The 22,646-nt window shown below is 38.9% G+C and overlaps 2 protein-coding genes across 35 annotated transcripts; one reads left to right on the top strand and one right to left on the bottom strand.

The window, feature by feature from the left end:
• Window positions 1-114: 114 nt before the first annotated feature.
• LOC18431564 (uncharacterized) lies at window positions 115-11,897 on the bottom strand. 34 transcript variants are annotated; one of them, XR_016049530.1, is made up of 8 exons: window positions 11,672-11,847; window positions 7,098-9,387; window positions 1,989-2,143; window positions 1,690-1,797; window positions 1,462-1,607; window positions 1,265-1,370; window positions 685-928; window positions 115-504 (listed from the first exon to the last, which is right to left on the bottom strand). XR_016049530.1 is itself a non-coding variant. In XM_088858496.1 (7 exons), the coding sequence occupies exons 3-7, from the start codon at window positions 2,072-2,074 to the stop codon at window positions 762-764; spliced, it is 615 nt and encodes a 204-aa protein (XP_088714622.1). In that variant the 5' UTR covers window positions 2,075-2,143; window positions 7,098-9,387; window positions 11,672-11,856; the 3' UTR covers window positions 212-761. The 34 variants fall into 34 exon arrangements, 13 of the variants coding, with proteins under 13 accessions (XP_088714622.1, XP_088714628.1, XP_088714629.1 ...); XR_016049531.1 differs by having other exon boundaries at window positions 661-928; window positions 7,098-9,383; window positions 11,672-11,789; XR_016049523.1 differs by lacking the exon at window positions 7,098-9,387 and having other exon boundaries at window positions 115-517; window positions 661-928; window positions 1,462-1,578; window positions 1,659-1,797; window positions 11,672-11,887.
• A 6,253-nt stretch (window positions 11,898-18,150) lies between these two features.
• On the top strand, window positions 18,151-21,855 carry LOC18431565 (Pentatricopeptide repeat (PPR) superfamily protein). Its single transcript, XM_006841687.4, has one exon. The coding sequence runs from the start codon at window positions 18,363-18,365 to the stop codon at window positions 21,351-21,353; it is 2,991 nt and encodes a 996-aa protein (XP_006841750.2). The 5' UTR covers window positions 18,151-18,362; the 3' UTR covers window positions 21,354-21,855.
• The last annotated feature ends 791 nt before the right edge of the window (window positions 21,856-22,646 follow it).

Genomic DNA, 22,646 nt, shown 5'->3' with positions numbered 1-22,646 from the left:
CAAAACATTGGGAAGAAGTAACAATGTATCAAATTTGAACTCAATTCGATGAAATATAAAAAAAAAAAAAAAAAGATGAAATTGAAATTTACTATATACTTTCAAAAAGTAAACTTTCAACGTAAAATATAGAATCATTTTTAACTCCTAAAATCAAACATGAATTCTCTGTAAATTCCCTTAAAAATTGGGAAGGGGGACTTCGAACCTCTGACCAAGATTAACTATCACACCATTTAGCCCAACTAGAAGTAGTTGCTATAAACATTAGCATACATACATGAAAAGCTTGTTTTTTTTTTGTTTAAACCGTGCAGAATCGCCAATCCTTATGATCCGATAGCAAGGGGCCCTCACGCTGGTCTATACACCCAAAAACCGTCTCTATACATATTTGTGCTTTCTTCTACCGATTTCGTGCAGATCATTTCCAAGTAGAAGCCAGCCTGCTAAATGGGCGTCATGAACAAATGTTTCATCCGAAACACAATTAATTCCAAACACCTGACAATCATCACTAAAAGGCAGTTATTACAAAAGAAAAAAAAAACAAAAAAGACGATGACTAAAGAGCTCAACATACTTTTGTTAAGTGTAGAACTTCCAAAAATTATAATCAAGGAAAGAACATCACCAATTACTCAAGCCAAAATAACCTACAATATCTCCAAGAAATGTGAAAACCTGCTCGAATGCAGGAGAAACAAGACATTCCTCGCAAAATTCGGATGCTGGGTACATGATCACATGTTATAAGTTTCCTACAGTGCCTTTGTAGCAGACGAGCCAAGTACTGAGCCAGACTGCTCGGAAAGTAACCCTGAAGGTAAGAAGCGGGGAATAACAAATGCAAACGCGATGCACAGAATGACTAAAATCCCGACTGGCCAAGCATTGTGTGGTATCCCAAATGACAGTTCATCACAAACTGCAATTGCAAGCACAGAATAGAGAAAACCAATGAAAAATATATAAATCAGGAGTAAAAAAAGTAAGAAATTGAGAAAGAGAGATTCCTTATTCCGTTAACTTTTAACGCCTAGATAACAGCACTGGCAGAAAGAGAGAGAGAGAGAAAGAGAGCGAGAGAGAGAGAGAGAGAGAGAGAGAAAGAGAGCGAGAGAGAGAGAGAGAGAGAGAGAGATTCCCTATTCTATTAATGTTAACGTGTAGATAACAGCATTGGCAGTTAAAGTTTCCACAAATATATAATTTTAAAGATGGCTAACATATGATCACTGAGAAATGGTGTGTTTTTGCTCACCAATATTGAACATGGCAAATTGCCTCTCCTGCGCATTAGGCTTTGCCACGATACCTTCAGGCTGGATTGATACAAGGACAAATATCTTTGTTTCTCCAGGAATTTCCTGCATTTTTTAAAATTTATTTGAACAAGGCCATCAAAAAATGCTAATCAAAATAACTTAAGAACCTCGTTCATCAATGTGAATATCTTACCAAAACATGGCTCCCAGCTTCAAAAATAAGCTTTTCAGTATTTAGCAATTTCCTCCCATTTTTCAGACTTTGCTTCTTTTTGTCCCTTCTTAGTTCCATGGAGAAGCTAGATGGTATCTATGGCAATACTAACTTCGTTTGAGTTCCTAAAAGGGCCAGCAAGAGAAAGATGAATGAAAAAGTAAAAAAATACATACAGAAGCTGGATAAGATATCTTCACTTCATACCAAAGAGATGGCTTCAATCCTTGCAGCTCATAAAGCCTACAACCCCCTTGTAGTGGCAAAGTTTCGCGAAGCAATTCAATCCCGACACTCAAAAGTGTAATATCCATACTGTGAAAACCCAACAAAGAAAGAATTCCTTCAAATAACAATACAATAAGAAATTCCATGAACAGACTCGTTCATTTGGTAAAGTACTTGAGAATTTTTAAGTTCTGAAATCTTAATCATTTTGATCTAGAGATAGCGAATTCACAAAGCACACAAGGTTACTTGACAATTTTTAAGTTCTGAAATCTTACTCATTTTGATGTAGAGATAGCGAATTCACAAAGCACACAAGGTGGTAAACCAGAAAACACCAACAGGGTACTGATAGATGACTCATACTGAATAAATCTGTTGGCAACAATATGAGCAGGGGATGCACACCACCAGCGGTTCAAACGCAGTTAATCTGCCAAAGAGATTAACATACTTAACAGGAAAACCAAATATATATATACACCCATATATGACATACATAAACACACAATTATGCATACAAACTTATTCACTATTTGTCACACTTATACCTGTATACGTATTTTTTTTTTTGGATCTATTGCATGTATATGTACAAACAATGACAGAATGCATACATTACTGAATGTGGTTGGCCATAATGTAAATTTTCAAAATGATTTTGGTCAGGATGGCCAGTTCAGAGGGTTAGATGCTTCCACTTTATTTTGAATGTCCCTAAGGCACTTCAAACTCTATAAGATGGAGAGGCCATATAGGCACATGTTGAAATATAACTGTGTATAGCTAGCTGTAACTGTGTACAGCTAGCTACTCAAATATGATCATGGATGATATAGTTACGCAAATCCCATAGTTTGGTGATATATTTAGGAGATATTTGGGAAATCAGTTTCTATTTAGTTGTTATCTCGTATCTTCTATTTAATTATTGGTGAATGAAATAATGGGCATAACAGAATAGCCTTTCAACTGTGGATGTAGGTTCAAAAGACCGAACTACGTAAAGCGGTATTTTCTTCTCTTTCTGAATAGCAGTGCATACAGAAATATAGGAAAGAAATTCAAAAGCCATTAAGATTTGACTTCTAATGGCCTCATACTCGGGAGCAAGGCCTGCCAACATATCAAAGGTTTTATCTTGTTCGACTTCTCTTATTCCACTATTTATATCAGCAGTTATTGGAGTCTCAAATGCCTCCAAGCATTCCAATGTGCTCACTAAATGGCTTCCTTGTTGTTTGAAAAATCCTGGCTGCACTATTTTTTTCTTCATAAATCTCTTTAAGAGACTTCCATAAATCTTTAGCAGTAGGCTGGAAATACATCCCTTCACTGTGGTTCCATTGAGTTTATAAGGCACGACCTAGCGAGGTTGTCCCCAAACTCCCACTCTTCATAAGTAAGATCATCGGGTTTTGGGGCTGGTTTTTTTCCATTCACAAAACCCAACTTACATTCGCTGTTGAGATACATGGTTGCAGCTCTAGACCACATTTCATAATTGGTTCCATTAAGAAGCATGAGAGTAATTTTCACATTTGAGTTGTTGCCCTCATGCACTATAATGTTTGAACTGGAATTTTAATCCCCCATTTAGAAAAAAAGGCTCAGAGATTACCTAATTAAAGGCAAAGATTACTCAGTTTCAAGAAAGGGCCAGCATGATAGAAGAAGATAGCAGTAGCAATTTTCGTAGAAGAAAAGTATCTTTAGAGAGCGAGGAACAAGCAATCTGCTTACAAGGTTTGCTTTGATGAAATAGTTTGCAAGGAAAAGTTTGCAAAGGAAAAAGCGATTTGCTTGCAAGGCTCGCTTTGACGAAATGGTTTTGCAAGGGAAAAGGCAATCTGCTTGCAAGGCTTGCTTTGACGAAATGGTTTGCAAAGGGAAAGAGACCTGCAGTAAGAAAATACTTGTTAATGTGTTAAGCCATGCCTCCTCTGCGCCAATCTTTAGCGCATGTCTTCCACCCCCACCCCCCCGAGCTCCCCTACGATCGTCCCCCTGCAACCCTTAACCATCACCTCCCCCACTTGCAGCCTGCCGCTGGGGTCCCCTCTTCCCTGCAGCATCCTCCGGACTATCTGTGTGGTGTTTGCGACCCGAAGCATGCATCCAAAGTCCAAACTCGTTGCGACTCTCATAGGCTCCTTTTTCCCTCGTCGGGATGACCTTCATGGGATTGAAAGATGGGCCAAGCGTCTTTGGGGCATCCCCGACTTAATTTGCAGACGACTAGCAGGAGGAAAGATGCTTGCCTATAGCAAGTGCAGCCACCATTGCAGGGAAGTTTAACTCAGCCAGATTCAAAGGAGCAGTCATCTCTCTCTCCCCCCAACTCACCAGAGAGTGGTGCTTTCAAAGCACAAAAGGTTTGGGTTAGATTTGGGTACCCCCCTCCATGCTTGGACAGTGGACACGTTCAGGACGCTTGGGAACACATGTGGGAGGCAAGTGTCTATTTACTGGAAATCGATAGAGAGGCTCCCCATGGGAGCAATGCAAGTACTCGTGGAGGTCTTGGACCCTAGTGTGATTCCCCCATCTCTTTTGTTGGAAGTGGACAGATGTTTTTTCAACGTGTTATGCGCCTGGCAGCAAGCGTCACCGGCTTCCCCATCCTTTTTCAACTCGGCGGCATCATCCTTTTTCAGCTCGCGGCCTGTGTCTTCTCGTCCTTCGTCGACAGCCCCCAAGCTGTTGTCTGCTGGTTTCTCTCTCCCCCCTGCACCATCCTCTCCCCTCCCTCTTGTGGCCCACCCCCTGCCTTTCTGTTTCTCGCCTGCCCCTCTCACTTCTTTGCCCCTTTCCCCGTCTTCACCTTCTGCTCCTTTGGAGTCCTCATCTCCGGAGAGGTCGCCCTCCCCCACTCTCTCTTCTTCTCACTTTTCTTCGACCTCCCCCGGCCCTGCTGATTCAAGGTCTCTCGACATCTCGATCTGGCCCAGGGAGACTATCCTCTGGTGATGTGAGCTGTGGGCATCAAATTTGATGGCCCGGAGCAGGTTCTGGAAGATTTCATTTCGGCCAACCCCCTTCCCCAGGTCATTTTGCCGAGAACCAAAACCCACGAGCTGGCCAATCTGGTGGTGGGTCCTGGACCCAGCAACGTCGTGATTCCTTCTCTGCTTCCTTCGGAGTCTAGGCTTAGACGCTCGGCTAGAAGAGCTCCACCCCCGTCAACAATTCATCCATGTTAATCTTATCATGGAATGTGCACCGAACCTCAGCTATCTGGGACAGTATCAACCAACTTCACCGGGCACTCATCGCCCTCTGCAAAACTTAACTTACGACTCCTCTCTCCCAAATCAGATTGGTATGGGGACGTAGACCTAGCCAATGGTTAGCTCTGCCCGCCTCAGGGGCTTTGGCTGACATCTGGGTCATTTGGGACCCTTCTCTCCCTGATCCACTCCCTTACTGGTCTCTTCTCTATTTCGGTGGTCCTCTCCAGACGAGCCGATGGCTTTCTCTAGAAATTTTCGGCGACTTATGGCCCTCACTCGAACTCCCTTCGTGAACTTTTGTGGGAGGAGCTCGAGCAAGTGGCAGCCATTTCCCCTCCAGTGGGTGTTTGGGGAGCGATTTTAACGTCCCTAGGTTCTCTTTCGAAAGAAACTCCAGGAGTTCACTCTGGGCATGATGAAATTCTTGGACTTCATCGCTCACAACCAGTTGATCGATATCCCTTTGCAAGGTGATCAATTCACTTCTCTAATCACTCGGCAGATCCCACCCTCTCCATGTTAGATTGTTTCCTCCTTAGCCCCGGGTGGGACGCTGCTTTCCCGAGCTCTTCCACCTCAGCTCTTCCCAAACCCACTTCGGACCACTGCCCAATTTTGCTTGATACCAACCCAGCCCCGCAAGGGCCCAGGCCTTTCATATTTGAGTTATGGTGGCTCAAAGAGGCCGACTTTTGTCGGCAGATTCCTATTTGGTGGAACTCTTTCTTGTCTCAGGTCTCAGGTCGAGCAGGCTTTCAATTGCAAAGAAACATCCAGCTTCTAAAACTCTCCAACAACATTAGAACCTTGAAAGCTTCTACTTTGATGGCTACTCAACAGTGGCATCAATGGGAAGAATCCAAGCCTCTCTCGGATTCTGAAAGAGAATTGCAGTCTATCTTAAAGTCTGATTACTTTTCGATTCTCAAGAAAGAGGAAATTTATTAGTATCAAAGATCACGCGTCAAATGGTTGAAATTTGGTGATCGTAATACAGCCTTTTTCCATAAGACCGCCAACTGTAGGAGGCAAGACAATACGATCACCCGCATCAAAGTGGGCGACTCTACATTGGAAGAACAAAATGAAATTCTCATGGCCATCATCGATTATTTTCAAAGCCTCTTTACAGCTCCATCTGGCCCCAAACCTTTCTTGGGCGACCTATCTCTCCTGTCCATTCCTCCCAAGAAGGCAGCTTGGTTGGAACTCCCCTTCTCCGAAGCCGAAATCTTGAGGGATTTTCAAGATCTCGACCAAGATAAAGCTCCTGGTCCGGATGGATTTCCTATTGCTTTCTTCTCCTTGTTCTGGCATGTGCTCCGTCCAAAGATCCTGGCTTTATTTGAGGAATTTTACGAGTGAGGTTTCGTTCATAAAGCCTTCAATGCTACCTTCATTACCCTGATCCCTAAGATTGAGGGCCCTGAGGAACTCAAGGACTTCCGCTCTATCAACCTCCTCAATAGTACTTTCAAAATTCTGGCCAAAGTGTTGGCTTCCCGTCTCAAAGAAGTTCTCGGTTTAGTCATCTCTCCTTAGGAGCTTTCGTGAAAGATAGGCAAATTTTCGATGGGGCACTGGTGGCCCATGAGTGTATTCATTCGAGGCATATAGCCAAGCTCCCATGTTTGATTGTTAAATTGGACTAGACTAAAGCCTATGATCACGTCGATTGGGTCGTCTTTATGAGATTGAATATAGACCGTCGATCAAGGGTGACTTGTGGGGTGAGAGATCTGAGCCATCCATTCCATAGATGGGCCATAAACATTATGGAAGGTGCACGAACTATTATCCCCCTTTCCTAAACCATTTTCTCATCAATAGAAATTAAATAAATTAAATCTAGTCAACATATTGTGCATACCATAAAATAGCACAAGTCTACTCAATCTTTCCAGAAAATCTTTCAAAGATATATCAAGTCAATATTTACTCAATATCTTCCAACCATATGGTCACATGCCATATCATCAAAACTTCCACCAACAATAGAAGCAGGGAAATTTAGCTTGCAAGGAATAAAGAAAAAAGAGGAAAACAGTGAGCTCATAGATGAATTAGTCAAAAGATTAAAAAAATTGAACATTAATGATAAAGCTCAGTCCACTAAAACTCAAAAAGGAAATGTTTAGGTCCTAGAAACGGCACCAGAAGAAGAAATTGAACAAATTGAGAAAGCTTTTAAAACTGATGGTCTCATCCATGGCTTCCAGTGCGGTATAGGGGTCCCTTGATATCACACCTCCAATACACCGACGATACCCTCGTCTTCTGTGATGTTCCCCCTCAAGAGACTAATGTTTTGTTTCGCTTTTGTCAAACTTTTCGAGTGGACTATGGGGTTCAAAATAAATTTAGGGAAACCCAAGATGATTGGGATAGCCCTCGACCCTAGCATCAACCTTCCTTTGGCGGATAGTTGGGGTTGCTCCGTTGAAACCCTCCCCTCCACCTATCTCGGTCTCCCCCGTTGCATAGAGGGATCGAAACTGAGTGCCTGGGCTCATATCATCGATAAGTTTGACTGGAGATTTGCTTGCTGGAAAGGTTGGGTTCTTTCACCAATCGGAAGATCGACCCTCATCAGAGCTACCCTTTCTTCCACTCCGATCAATCAGATGTCCCTCTTCAAAATGTCGGCATCAATCATCAAGCGTCTCAATTTCTTGATGAAACAATTTCTTTGGGAAGGAGAAAGTGACAAGCGCAAGTTCTACCTTGTGGCTTAGGATAAAGTGCAAGCGTCGCGGCATCTCAGAGGCCTTGGTATTCGAGATCTGCAGCTCACAAATATAGCTCTATTAGGAAAGTGTTGGTGGCGTTTTGCAATGCAGCCCAATCATCTTTGAAAGCAGTGTTGTAAGGGAAATATAACCTTCAAACTTCCTCTTGGCTCCCTCCCTCGAGAACCTACAACAGATCTTCTGGCTTTTGCAGTACCCTTCTGAGTTCTCTTAAGTCATTTAAACTTAATTCTAGAATTCTTGCTAGGGACAGCTGTTGGACTCGTTTCTGATTAGATTTATGGCTTGGATCTTCTGTCTTGTGGGACCTCTTCCCTTCCCTTTTCCTTATCACAGTCAACCAGCACGAGCTGGTTTCCGAGGCCTGTTAAACCATCGGCCCTAGAAGAGTTTGGAGTCCCATTTTCAGGAGGTCTCTTCATGAAGTTGAACTGGACGAATTTCTTAACCTATCTCAATTGTTGGAACAATATTTTATCCCCTAGAGGGGTTTCGACAGTCTTATTAGGTGCTCCTCCCCCTCAAGCACCTTTTATGTCTCATCATTCTATCGTAAACCATCTCAAACCCCCTACCTTTCCCCTTAATCCCCCTTCTCATGCTGCTCGGGCCAGGTTCTCAATGGTCCCACCCAAAATTCAGTTCTTCACTTGGTTGACCTTACACTAAAGAGCCTTGATCTTTGACCTCCTTCAGAGAAGAGGCATCCCCATCCCCAATTGGTGCAGGATGTGTCTTGAGGTGGAGGAGACCAACTTGCACCTCTTTCTTCACTACCCTTACGCCCACTTCTTGTGGGATTTTCTCCTCCTTATGTTCCAGTGGCAGTGGGTTCTCCCCTCTTCAATCCCTTGCCTCTTTTCCTCTTTTTAGTCTCTCCCTTGGGGGGTCTCGAGCCATTTGCTTTGGAAGGCGTCCATTATCGCCCTTCTTTGATCCGTCTGGATTGAGCGGAACAATCAGAGTTTTCAAGGAATTTTCAAGCCCCGTAAAGTGCTATTCGACCAGATTAAATCCCTGGTCTCCTTCTGGGTATCCAACCACAAAGTTTTCAAAGGTCAGCCTTCCACCTCTCATGGATGCCTCTCCTCCATATTGTGCACACCAGGGCTTCTAGATCCTTCCTCTGGTTGCCGCCTTCCTCGGGAACCATTAACCTCAACTTTGAAGAGTGTTCCCTAGGCAACCCCAGACAGTCGGGTATAAGAGGTCTCCTACAGTACCACAAGGGCCAAATTTTGGCGTCTTTTTCCAAATCTATAAGTCATGTTGATGCTCAAACTGCTGAAGCCCTCGCCATCTCGAAGGCCTGCGTGTGCATGCTATGGGATGGACTTTTTTGCTTATTGTCGAAGGGGATTCCCTCAATGTCATCCGTTGGGCCTCGACGGCTGCCTCCTACGTGTGGTCTTTAGCCAACACCTTTGAAGAAATTGCTCACCTTTACTCTAGCATTTCGATATCTTGGAGTCACGTTTGGCATGAAAGCAATGTGATGGCGGACACCCTTGCCAAAGAAGGAGCGGGGATTGCACCCTCAGCAAAGGGCTCGTAGCTAGATAGGGAGGTGTTGTCGGTGTTGTTCTTTACCTGTTTTACCTTTCTTCTTTTTGTTTTTGGGCTTCTGTTGAGGCCATCCTTTTGTTGCTTTTTGTTCCTGGTCCCGTTTTGAAGAACCACGCTCTTGTACCTTACTAGTTCATTCAATAAAGTTGTTAACAGTATCCAAAAAAAAAGGAAAAGAGATTTGCTTCTAAAGAGAGAAATTGTGCTACTAGGATGGAACAGGTCATGGATGATCAATTGCTCTGATGCTATGTAGAAGACATTGAGAAGAAGAGGCAAGAAGAGAAGAACAGGTCGTGGATAATCAGTTGCTCTGATACCATGTAGAAGATATTGAGAAGAAGAGGCAAGAAGAGAAGAAGTTAAAGTAGAAAATACAGTTTCACGTGGTTCGGTCTCTTGGACCTACATTCACGGTTGAAATCCTATTCTGTTATGCCCATTATTTCATTCACCTGTTATTAAATGGAAGACACAAAATAACAACTAAATAAAAACTAATTCATCAAATATCTCCTAAATATATCACCAAGATATTCTTCACATTTAGTTACCCAAAACATGAGATTTGGGTAACTATATCATCCTTATACATTTTTTGAGTAGCTAGCTGTACACGGTTACAGTTTCAAGAAACATTAACCAAGTCGGACTTGATAGATATCAGCGTGCTAACTTGAGGGGGAGTGTTGAAATGTAACAGTGTACAGCTAGCTACCCAAATATGATACATTGATTGCCCAAATCCTATGTTTTGGGTAACTAAATGTGAAGAATATCTTGTTGATATATTTAGGAGACATTTGGGGAATCAGTTTCTATTTAGTTCATAGTTTTAAAAAGCGCTAGGCGGGTCCTAGGCCTAGGCAGGCGCCCAGAACTTGGGTTGCTCAGTCGAATCCAAAAAGGATGCCCAGTCAAAGATGCTTCTAAGGACTCAAAATCTTCTAAAAAACCCCCCAATAGATTTATAAACATCCAAAATTAAATCTAATATCAATGGTTGATGTTTTTATCAACTTCTAAAAAACCCCCCAATAGATCAATTTTTATCAACTTTGAACCAAAAAAAAAAAATTCCGCCTCTGGGCGGGGCAACCGCCTAGACGAGTTCCGCACCGCCTAGACGGGGCACAGGCCCTGGGCGGCCACCGTGGGCTGGGCGTTGGGCACCTGCCTAGGCGGTCGCCTAGGGACTACCGCCCAGATTGGCCGCGGCGATGCGCCTAGGCCTTATGGACCGCCTAATCTTGTATCATCTATTTAATACTGGGTGAATGAAATAATGGGCATAACAAAATAGCCCTTCAATCGTGGATGTAGGCCCACGAGACCGAACCACGTAAAGTTGTACTTTCTTCCTCTTTCTCTTCTTCTCTTAATCAGTGTTGTCAAGACCGGACTGGTTACCGAACTCGTGAGGATACCTATACAGTTGGACCTGCTAAACTGGACCGATTCACCTATCGGCCGGTCTAATAAAAAAAATAAAATAAAAATAAATAAATAAATAAATATATATATATATATATATATATATATATATATATATATATATATATAGGGTGCAGTTTGTATAGAGCCGAGGCTCTAAACAATCAAATTTGAGCCCACCTTTAAATAGTATCGAGAAATATAGTTTCAATGCTGGAAAGTTTTGTGATAGCCTTAAATTATATTTTCTATCTTTAGTTATAAAATTTAAAGCTTCAAAAATAGTGTAGATCAATCAAATCTATGAAAACTCGAAAATCTTAAAAAATGACGGTCAAAAAATGCATTACAAGATACACCATTTCCAAAACTTGAAATTCATTTTTTTCTCATGTCCATGCATCTTGATGTTGAGATGATCAATTTGATGATATTTGGGTATCAAAACAATCTCTTCTAATTAAAGTTTTGAGGTAGGCTCTAATTTGATTGTTTAGTAAGGCGCCTCCAAATTCCAGAATGTAGGAGAATGAAATAAACCAGTACATAAATTCAGAAATATCACTAAATAGTAAATCCAAATAACACTAAATTTGGACCATCCGGCCACATTTAATCTCAAACCACAAATAACAGTAAATAGGGAAAATAGAACTAAATTTGGAGAAACCAAATAGGGAAAATACACTAAATTTGGAGAAACCACTACCCCCTCCCCCCGGCAAAAAAAAGACAGCGTCACCAATCTTAAGGAATAGCATTAAATCTCAAAAAGATTCGAGACTCATTACAAGATGAAAAAATGCATGAAAAAAATCACCTCCAATTAATGGATATTGGATTGAGAGCGAACGATCGCCAATCTAGAGATTCAAGACTCATTACAATATTTTTTGGCAAAAAAAAACAAAAAAATCCGAATTTTTATATTTTCCAACAATAAATCAAACAAGCCGAGTAACGGTTGAATATACTTACTTGAGTTTCAAACAAGGGCAGATTAGTAGCCGGAATTGCTGCCAAAAATCGTCGGAAAGAAACCCTACGAACGGTGGAGTTCCAAGAGAGCGAAAAAATTCCCCAAATGAGTGGAGTCTCTCTCTCAGATTTCCTCCTTTTAAAGGGTCCATGCCAAAAATGCCGCCTACCATTTAAAGCGTTATGCCATTACGCTGCATGTCATTTTATAATTCTACTCCACAAATTTTAAACATATTGGTTTATAATATAATATATTTTTAATAAAAATATTTTTATTATTAAAAAAATATAACATTATTTATCTGAAATATGACATTACCCAAATGAAAAATTAAATATCATAGTGCTCTATGTAGGTGACCCATGTCGATGATATTTCTTAATGACCAAAAAAATATGCTTACTAAAAATTACTTCATGTAAATGTCTAAAATTTGTTGTAAACAATTACAAAATATTTTATAGCCTGAGCTTCCTAATATAACCCATATTTAAAATGGACGAAATGAAGGAGCTCGATACTTTCAACCAATGAAAGGGTATAGCAGTTAAACACTAAATTATAAAGAAGTATTGGATCGGCCGATTTGGTGCAATGACTGACCAATCCAACGTTATCTTCTGGTCTAGGAATGCCAGACCTAACCACTTCGACACCAATGGTTTCCAACTTGAATCGGTTGGTCTCATCTAGTCCACCGTTTGATAACTTGAAAATTAAGTTGATTTTTAGATTACCTCTTACGCTATCAATACACCATCCATTGTTTGTCGATCTTTAATGAAGGTTGTTTGAAGACCCTCCACCACCTCATTGAGTACCTTTTTAAGTTTATTTGCCAACGACTCAATAAAAATCTTGTAGGTTGTCTAAAGCAAATTGATATATATGATATCTTGCAAGGACTAGATAATGTCCTTTTTGGAGATAAGGGAGATAAAAGTCAAGTTTATTAGTTTTATACACCACCCCATCATGATATTACTGTTTCACAGTAAGATATGATGAATTCAACCGTTTCGTCACATGATCAAATGAATTGCACTTCCATGACATTAAAAAATGTATGGCACACATCCAATACAAGACCATATTTTATGGCCAGCTTTCAAATGAAGCAATATATTTTTAGTGTAAATTACAAATGTCCCTGATAATTATTGTTATTATAAAGGTGCCTTTTTTATTTTAAAATTCACTCTTTTTGTTTTTTCCCAAAATTGCTCTGTTAGGAATTTTAAAGTCCAAGGAAAAGTCATTTGCCCCATTTGTTTGCAACTTTTCTCCAGAAACAAGGTCACAAGTAGTTTTGGATTTTCAAAATCTAAAATTTAAAATTTTATGATTTTTAAAATATTAAAATGCTCTTAGAAAAAAATTTCTTGCAATAATTATAAAACATTTTCTTTTTACATTGAGATACTACATAGCCATATTCTTTACATTCATAATATTGCAGGGAAGATGGGTCTCTTTTTGTTGGTTTTCCTCTGCTATGTTGAGCTACAAAGACAGACTTTATGTATTTCTTTCTTTCAATGGTGGCCTGTGTTGTAATTCTCATATTCTCAAGAAGTAACTCGCCATTAATAGTATCCATGTGGATAACATTTCACGATTCAAGATACTGACTCGAATGATCTCATATTCTAACTACAATTTCATCAGGAACTGCATCACCTTACTTTGTCATTTATCTCCTTTAAACTTTTAATGCAACAAATATTGGTAAGAGCCTTCATACTTACCATTACATATTTTGTCCATAAGTTCATAAACCCAACATAATATTCTTAAATATTCTTCTCCCCATGTATATAGGCAAATATATCAATATTCAATTTGGAATCGGGTTGCAAGATTTAATTACTGGTAAATTTTTCCAAATATTCCCACATTTCGTTTATAGTGGAAATTCCTCTCATTGGCCTTCCAAAGTTCATATCAACATAAGATCCATGAGACAATTTTTGCATTATTTATATTCCATTATTCGGTTTCTTTGGTATTGTAAGGAAGAAAAAGGCAAATTTGTTGTAAGGGAGGAAAAAACAAAGGAAAGTGAACTACTTTTGTTTTTTTTTTTTTTTGAGAAAATTACAAAAAAAAAAAAAAAAACCCAAGACCACATTTTCTATGCAACTTACCACCAACCTAACTTTTTCTCTCACTTTTTTTTTCCTAAACAAACTTTATATTTAAATAGCCCCAAGGGAAAATGTTTATTTTTTTAGACAGAAATGTCCTTCCCGTACACAAAAATCATTTTGGCCAGATTTGACTTTGATTTTTGGACTTCAGTAGCATATTACCAGGCGCATCATCACATTGCCAGACTGCCCTAAGACAACTACCGGACTGAAACTGTGTTGTCGGACCACCTTTACACAATGTCAGAGCCCTAGAATCGAGTAAAATCTACTGCCAGACCGCCCTTTACAACTGTCGGACCGCCCTTTGCAACTGCCCAACTGCACTTTACAAAGTGCTGGAGCCCTACTTCCGAACCATAGTACCGGAGCCCTACTTCGGACCACACTTTACTTAGTGTCGGAGCCCTACTGCCAGACCACATTTGCACAGTGTTGGAGCCTCTATCTTGGTGGGATAGAAGAGAGAGAGGCGTGAGTAAGGTAAAAGTAAGGGAGGGTTACTTAGTGTCGGAGCCCTACTACCAGACCACATTTGCACAGTGTTGGAGCCTCTATCTTGGTGGGATAGAGGAGAGAGAGGCGTGAGTAAGGTAAAAGTAAGGGAGGGTAGTTTAGGCGTTTATTTTTATTTTTATTTTTGGTGGCGGGTAGTTGTATAGAAAGTGTACTTGGAGAAAAAAGTGAGAGAAAAAATTAGGTTGGGGTAAGTTGCATAAAAAGTGTAGTCTTGGGGTTTTTTTGTATTTTTCCCTTCTTTTTTTTTTTTTCTTTAGAGACAGAAGGAGACTAATGGCTTAAAACAATAACAAAAGTTAGGGTTATAGGAAAAACAGAACGGAGATTAAAAAAACACGAATTAGATTTAAGGAAATAAAACAAACCGTGTTAATCAGGAGTGAGAATTATGGCTTAAGCGGAGACTAGAGCAAAAGAAATGGGATTTGGTATTCAACAGTTATCTTTACAAGAGCCAAAGATGTTCAATAAAGCCAAACACAAATTATCAAGATCCAAGATTGGAGCACCTACCACAAGGTGGTTATCGGCAACAACAAAGTCGAGTAATAGAAGAAGATGATTGATCACTTTGATAGTACGTTAAACACACAGACGCAGAGAGAAAAACTTGTGTTCATTCATTCATATATATATATATATATATATATATATATATATTCACACAAAGAGGTTAAGATGGTAGCACCACCTGAGTTTCAACTGCACTACAAGTCTTGGTTTCCATTCTTATCCAATGCTTAACCCATTTCAAAAATTTCTAATGGTTTCCAAAATTCTAACCCATTCTAAAAATATTAACGGTCGGTTTCCATTCTTATCAATGCTAACCCATTTCAAAAATTTCTAATGGTTTCCAAAATTCTAAATATTATTAACCCATTCTTATCGATGCTAACCCATTTCAAAAATTTCTAATGGTTACCAAAATTCTAAATATTATTAACCCAATTATTAGCCCCTTATTTTCCCCCTCAAGCTAGCCCCTTATTTTTTTCTTTCTCAAGTTACCCCCCTCAAGTTACCCCTTTGTCCAGTAAATCGAATATCAGACATGTGGCTTTTTACGTTTAAACGAAAATAAACTGTCCGATATTTGAATTGCCGATTAGCTCTTTGGCTCCTTTTTTGCGAAAGAGGCCAATGGAGCTGCAGCGCCAGTTGAATCCAAAAAGGATGCCCATTTGAATAAAAAAATGATATATAGCATAAAAAAATAAAAATTAGGTATTTAGGGCACATAATTTGAGTTTGATTGATTAATCTTCAAACTTCCACGTCAAATATGCTTCTAAGGAATCAAAATCTTCTAAAAAAAACTACAATAGATTTATAAAACATCAAAAATTAAATCTAATACCAATGGGTGATGTTTTGATCAATTTTTGTTAACTTTGATAAACCTTTGATCCTAAAAAAATCACCAAAAACTAATTTTTTGGCTCTAAAATAGGCTCCAATAAGTTTTAGGTTTTAAATGAAGTTAAAATCATCATTCTATCCCTTTATATTTTAAAAATAAGAATAAATATTAAAAAAAATCAAGTCCTACACCCATGTCATAACTTTTCTAGAGATCTGTGTCAAATTTAATAGTGATCCTTTGAGGTCATACACAAGTGTGTATGGGAGGGTCTCATAGGATTATTACTCATATAAAATATTACACTTTTTATATATAGGACATGATGAACAAAATAATGTCAACCATCTCTATATCTCTCTCCTTTTTTGGTCTTCTTCCTGGTTTTCATAAAGTGAGTTTTATCTTTTTAGAAAATTAATCGAAAATTTTGGTTCTCTGCTAGTATCGAAAATTGGCCAAAGATTGTTAGTATCGAACTCTCGAATCAAATGAGACTCGCACATAAAAGAATGAAAGAATTGCATCAACAACACATGATGAATTAGATCTCAAAAAAAAAAAAGTGATTTCTATCCGATCTATTCATATTTGTGTTTTGTTCTTTCGAAATTAATGTTGGAATCCTATAATTTAGCTTGTCAAACATGAGAGAAGAGAGAATTTCACATGGAGTGAAGTGAGGCGATAGAAGAGGGGAGAGAATTGGGGAAATTGGAGCACCAAGATGCTCATATTTTTGTCTCGATTAAGGTGAAAAATCTGCACCATCCAAATATGTAGGTAGTGTATACGGCTGCAGTGGTAACTCAATAAGTGGGATTGCATCCTTGGGAAGATCTCTTGCAGATAAAGTTTCACATCTATGCTTCAGATGCCGAAGTGTTACCTTACACGGGCGGTTTGTCTTCCCAAAATTCCCTAGTTAACCACGCCCTATAGAAACTGCAACGGCCCATTTTCAAACACATATAAATTCGTTTGTAAAAAGTAAAGGACGGGGTTAGCATTGAGCTTGCCGTATATTTTAGAAATCCGAGTTTGGCAATAAATATATATTTTAAATATAATTTGATTTTAAATTTTAAAAAATATATAATTTTTAACATAAAGATCATGAATATGAATTTTTTTTAAAATAAAAATAAAAATAATAATCATATTAAGAAAATATTTGGACTGTTAGTTATAATTATTTTTAGATGAACCACGTATTTGCATGTATCTTTAAGATGGATGCTTTATGTACCTTTCGAATGCGGCCCATGAAACAATGGTTCAAAAGTACAACAAGAAATGTTTATTGGAAAAATTACACATATGTCCGTTATAGTTTCCGTTATTACGGAGCTACCGAATAATTTACGTTATTATTTGGATGTCCGTTTTTTATTTTTGCATAACGTAAATTTTTTTAAAAAACGATTTTGTCATTTTTCGATTGTTCAACCACCAAATTCAAAGTATTTTCGGTCGTTCAACAACCAAAACGGGATTAGCTCGATTGAACTTCCCGTGATGGTTTCGTTTGTTCAACAACCGAAATTCTACGGGGCTCGTTTTAAAACACTGGATCTGTTTCTTGGAGATCACTGGTCCAGGTATTTCTCATTCTCCCCATTTTTCACTCTCTTTTACCTTTCTCACAATCTAAACAACTATTTAGATCTGGATAAAAACATTAGTGAATGCAATGTATTGGTCATTTTGATTTTTATAATGTATTGGTCATTTTGACCCATCAAATTCGTTCAATGAATTTTGTTAAAAGTGCAGTGCAGGGTTTTGTTGGTATCATATGATTTTTTATATCATATCTTTTGTTGTGTCAAATTTTTTTGTATGCGCTCTCTGCTATCTGGCAATGTGAAATTTTGTATATGGCCATTGTCATCAATCTTTGGTTATCAAGCATATGTGTGATATGGCAAGTTTGAGGAGAGAGGAGGAAAATAAAAAAACCCCCACTCTTGTAAGGGATTTTGAAAGGATCCGGTTGATTTTAGTCTTAATAAGTAAAACATTACATTGTATTTTGAAAGGATTTGGTTGATTTGGTCATCAGATGTCACCTTGAAGCTTATTTTTTGTGGTAACTCTAGGTGTCAATCTGGCCCATTTTGTGCTTGGGGGTTGATCTAATGGGATCAAATACTGAACAGGTTATACAGGTTTGATATGATAGCTTTAGCTTGCGACAGTGAACATAATCCTACTTGTTCAACAGTCGAAAATGTATTGAATTCGGTTGTTGAACAGTCGGATAAACTTTGAATTTAGTTGTTGAACAACCGAAAATACTTTAAATTCGGTTGTTCAGCAATCGAAAAAAAATAAAATCATCTTTTTTTTTAATTTACAAAAATAAACACGGTGCTAATAACTTAAAGTATAACCAAACTATAAAAGATATGCACGTAATTTTCAGATATTTTTTTATCTGAATATGAGACATTAAAGTTTATATTTACAAGGTAATAATAATATATTTTATCTCATTGGTGTGATGATGAGAGTCATAGAGCCTCCGATGTTTGATTGCCAGGCAGAGGCAGAGCTTCTCAGTCCCTTCTCTCACTGAGGGCCAAAAGAGGAAAGAAACCTTGACTACTGTAAATGAAGAGTGATTTTCTGTTTGTGTTTTGAGCAATTTGAATGATGAGCCACTCCTGCACTCACAAAGATTTCAACTATCGCACGTCCTTCCTCCATCCAGGTAAGGCCCTTCTCCCATCTCCCCATGTTTCTCTCCCTGCAAAAAATAGAGTTTTTCTTCAGGGGTTTAAGCTCTATTGCCATACAAACACTCTCTCTCCTTTGAAAACCTTTAAAGGAATCAGAAGCAGGAGATATGGTGGGTGCATTCCATCTGTCCTCCATGCTCTCGAGAGAGAAGCTGACTTAGACAAAGCTCTCAGTCCTTGGGTTGAGAAACTCAGCCCAAAAGAGCAAACCCTAATCCTCAAAGAGCAAAGGGACTGGAACCGAGCACTCTCTGTGTTCAAATGGTTCAAGTCTCAAAGAGACTATATCCCTAATGTGATTCACTGCAATGTTTTACTTAGAATATTGGGTAGGGCTCAGGAATGGGACCAACTTAGGCTTTTCTGGATTGAAATAGCAAAAGATGGTGTTTCTCCCACCAATAACACATATGCAACTCTTATTGATGTTTATGGAAAGGCCGGGTTATCAAAAGAGAGTCTTCAATGGCTAAAACACATGAAAACCAGAGGAATATTCCCTGATGAGGTCACTATGAGCACGGTTGTTCACATTCTTAAAGAAGCACAGAAATTTGATCTCGCTGAGAAATTCTTTGACGATTGGTGTGCATCAAAAATGGATTTGGAAGCCTTAGAATCGGTTAACTCGAACGAAACAGAGATGGGTGCAAAGTATTTCTTATCGACTGAGCTTTTCAAGGCCGGAAAGCTCCCATTTTCTCAACGTTTTACCAGTAAATATCCTGATAGTAATTCCAGCAATGAGGGTCAGTTGTCTTTGTCCAATGCGGAAGAGATTTCTACGAGGAAGCCCCGGCTCACTTCTACATTTAACACTTTGATCGATTTGTATGGAAAGGCCGCCAAGTTAAAGGATGCTTCTGCTACATTCTCTGAGATGTTAAGATCTGGTGTTATGCCTGATCTCGTGACTTTCAATACCATGATTCATATTTGTGCATCAAATGGGCACACATTGGAAGCTGAAGCCTTGTTTGATAAAATGGAAGAGAGAAGAATTTCACCTGATGTAATGACGTTCAACACATTCATAGATATGTACTCAAAATCTGGAGATACCCAGAAAGTCTTGGATATTTATAGGAAGATCAAAGAGGCGGGTCTTCACCCAAATGCCGTAACCCACCGGACGATTCTCCATAACTTTAGTGAGAGAAGGTTGGTACAAGAAGTAGAGTCAATGCTTGAAGAGATGGACCGATTGGGTATAGATATAGATGAGCAATCAGTACCTGTAATTATGAAGATGTATATTGATTTGGGGCAGCTAAATACAGCCAAGGCCTTTTTAGAGAAATTCAACCTGTCAAGTCGGGTATCAATCTCTTCTAGAACATATGCTGCCATTATAGATGCCCTTGCTGAGATGGGTCATTGGTCTGAAGCCGAGGCCATCTTCGTGGGTGTTCGAGGTTCAGGAAACAAGAAGGATGTATCTGAATATAATGTCATGATAAAGGCCTATGGCAATGCAAAGCTTTATGATAAAGCTTTATCCTTGTTTGAGGGGATGAAAAGCCATGGAATTTGGCCAGATGAGTGCACTTATAACTCTCTTATTCAAATGCTTTCTAGTGGAGATTTATCCGATAGTGCAAGGGAAACCCTAGGCAAGATGCAAGAAGAAGGGTTCAAGCCTCAATTGTCTACTTTTTCCTCTGTTTTAGCAAGCTTTGCTCGTACTGGGCGAGCTGCTGAGGCAGTACAAATCTATCAAGAAATGCTTAGAAGTGGTGTTTCACCCAATGAAATTGTGTTTGGGGCCTTAATAAATGCTTATGCGGAAGCTGGCCAAGTTAAGGAAGCCCTTGATTATATCCATAAAATGGAACTATCAGGCTATCCTGCAAATAATGTGGTTTATACATCTGTGATAAAGGGGTATAGTAAAGTAGGTCTTTGGAGAGAAGCCCAGGAGTTATACCAAAAGATGAGGGATCATGGGGATGGTCCAGATATCATAGCATCAAATACCATGATTAATCTTTATGCTGATCTGGGAATGGTACATGAGGCAAAATTCATATTTGATAGCTTGAGGAGAAGTGGTCGGGCTGATGGGGCATCTTTTGCATGCATGATGTGCATGTATAAGAGCATGGGCATGCTAGATGAAGCCATAGAAGTTGCTGAAGAGATGCAAGAGTCAGGGCTTTTAACTGATTGTGAATCTTTTAATAATGTTATGGCCTCTTATGCAATTAATGGGCAGTTAAGAGAGTGTGCTAAGCTCTTTTACCGTATGTTCTCTGAGAAAATTTTGCCAAATAAATCCACTTTTAGGGTAATCTTTACGGTTTTAAAGAAAGCGGCTCTTCCATTAGAGGCAGTTACTCAGCTCGAACTGGCATATAATGATGGGAAACCATATGCGAGGCAGGCAATAGCAGCGCTTCTTTATTCAGTCATGAGAATGCATGAATTTGCACTTGAATCTTGTGAAATTTTCATGAAAGCCGAAATGGCTCTTGATAGTTTTGCATATAATGTTGCTATTTATGCATATGGAGCCTCGGGGCAGATGGACAAGGCATTTAGTGTTTCCATGAAAATGCAAGATGTGGGTATCGGGCCTGATATTGTTACTTACATTAACTTGGTAATTTGCTATGGAAAAGCAGGACTAGTTGAAGGTATCAAAAGGATATATAGCAAAATGAAATACCGGGAGATTGATCTTAATGAATCCCTCTTTTGGGCTACTGTAGATGCTTATAAGGAGGCCGGAAGAAAGGATCTTGCTGAGTTGGTTAATCGGGAAATGAAGTTCAGTTTTGACCTAGAAGAAGAAGAAGAAGAAGAAGAAGAAGAAGAAGAAGAAGAAGAAGAAGAAGAAGAAGAAGGGTCTCATGATGAAGAATTCTATTCTGAGCGTGACGATAGTGAAAGTGTTGTATAGGCTTTAAAACAGAGTGGCAGTGTTTGTCGTATAATTTAGTGTGTTACTTTTAATATGCGCTAATTCTTGATAGGAAGTGGCTTGCTTACATTGGTGCCCATTGGAGCAGATTTATTGTGTTCTTGGCTTCAACTTCTTTTTCGATGGGTCAAAGACAAAAGCTTCAAGTCGCAGTAGGTGCCATCGTAAAAGTGATAATGGTGACCACTCCGTAATTTTGCATGAGAAACCAGCATTAAGTCTTTTCAAGATGAACTCAAAGAAATATATTTTGAGTCGACAAATGGTTTGTGGTGATAATCATCGCAAGATACTAAATTTATGGTCTATGATATCTAGATACATCTTCTGAAGGGACCCTGGCATCATACTTGTTTGTGAATTGACATGTTTCTGAAGGAACAGATACAATGTGGCGCTTCTTTTCAAATATCTTGTTACTTTGCTTTTTCTCCACATGCTATTGTAAATTTAAATGGATCAATAGAAAGGTTTTTGAATATGATGTTAATCTTATACTATACACCTCTCATGGAGAGTGAAATTTGAGATTAATTTTTCCATGGTCATAACTTATGCAAGGTTGATAGATATTTAGTTTTTTATACTTTGGGGTTGGAGAATGAATGGTGGAAAAATGGAACATCATTGGACAAAAGTTCCATAATACAGTTCTGAAACTTTGCTTTCAAATGTTTAAAGAGAAAAATGGTTTGGAAATTCCACAAGATATATCATATAAGAAAATGGGTGAGTTGTTAAATATTTCATCTTAGGTGCTTTTTGATAAATTTTCCAAATGGTTTTCTTATTGCTAGTTAATAAAAGAGATAATTGTATTGTCTTATAAAGTTTTTTGTTAGGACTTAGGATGTTCATCCCTCTTAAGCATCACAGTATCTTTAAAGAAAATTGCTATTGCTATATCCTTTTTATGAAGTCCAATTTTACCTCTTCTGTTGGTCTTTGCTACATTTAACATTTTGTGCCATCATTTATCATCTCTGAGTACCCTTTGGGTAGTTGAAGTTAGTACCGTTTGGGTAGTTGAAGTTTAGATTGGATGAGAAAGTACTGAAAAACTTTAATCAGGTGACAAGAAGGGTGGAACAAAGCTTGCCTTAACATGAACAGACAAATAGTTATGCTGAAACTTTTGGGTGCATAACCGGGCTAAGCTCCCTCTAAACATTCATGTCTTGGAATTCCTTCTCAATTCATTTGCGCCATCAATTTGCATTCCATTAGGGTACATGATCATTAGCCCTTCCATACTTGGATTGCAAAGTTTTT

The sequence above is a fragment of the Amborella trichopoda genome, chromosome 2, assembly GCF_054954075.1.
Source record: "Amborella trichopoda isolate Santa Cruz 75 chromosome 2, AtrichopodaSantaCruz75HAP2 v2.0, whole genome shotgun sequence".
Taxonomy (NCBI): Eukaryota; Viridiplantae; Streptophyta; class Magnoliopsida; order Amborellales; family Amborellaceae; genus Amborella; species Amborella trichopoda.
Note: the sequence above shows the minus strand (reverse complement) of the source record. Positions and strands in the feature narration are given on the sequence as shown.

Excerpts from the sequence above, each read along its gene's own strand:
- LOC18431565 (XM_006841687.4), top strand. The coding sequence starts at position 18,363 with ATGATGAGCCACTCCTGCACTCACAAAGATTTCAACTATCGCACGTCC.
- LOC18431564 (XM_020665578.2), bottom strand. The coding sequence starts at position 11,844 with ATGGTAGGCGGCATTTTTGGCATGGACCCTTTAAAAGGAGGAAATCTG. Across the intron at positions 1,798-11,671 it reads TGCCCTTGTTTGAAACTCAA|TATGGATATTACACTTTTGA; the intron begins GTAAGTATATTC and ends GGGTTTTCACAG. Across the intron at positions 1,371-1,461 it reads AAGCTGGGAGCCATGTTTTG|GAAATTCCTGGAGAAACAAA; the intron begins GTAAGATATTCA and ends TAAAAAATGCAG.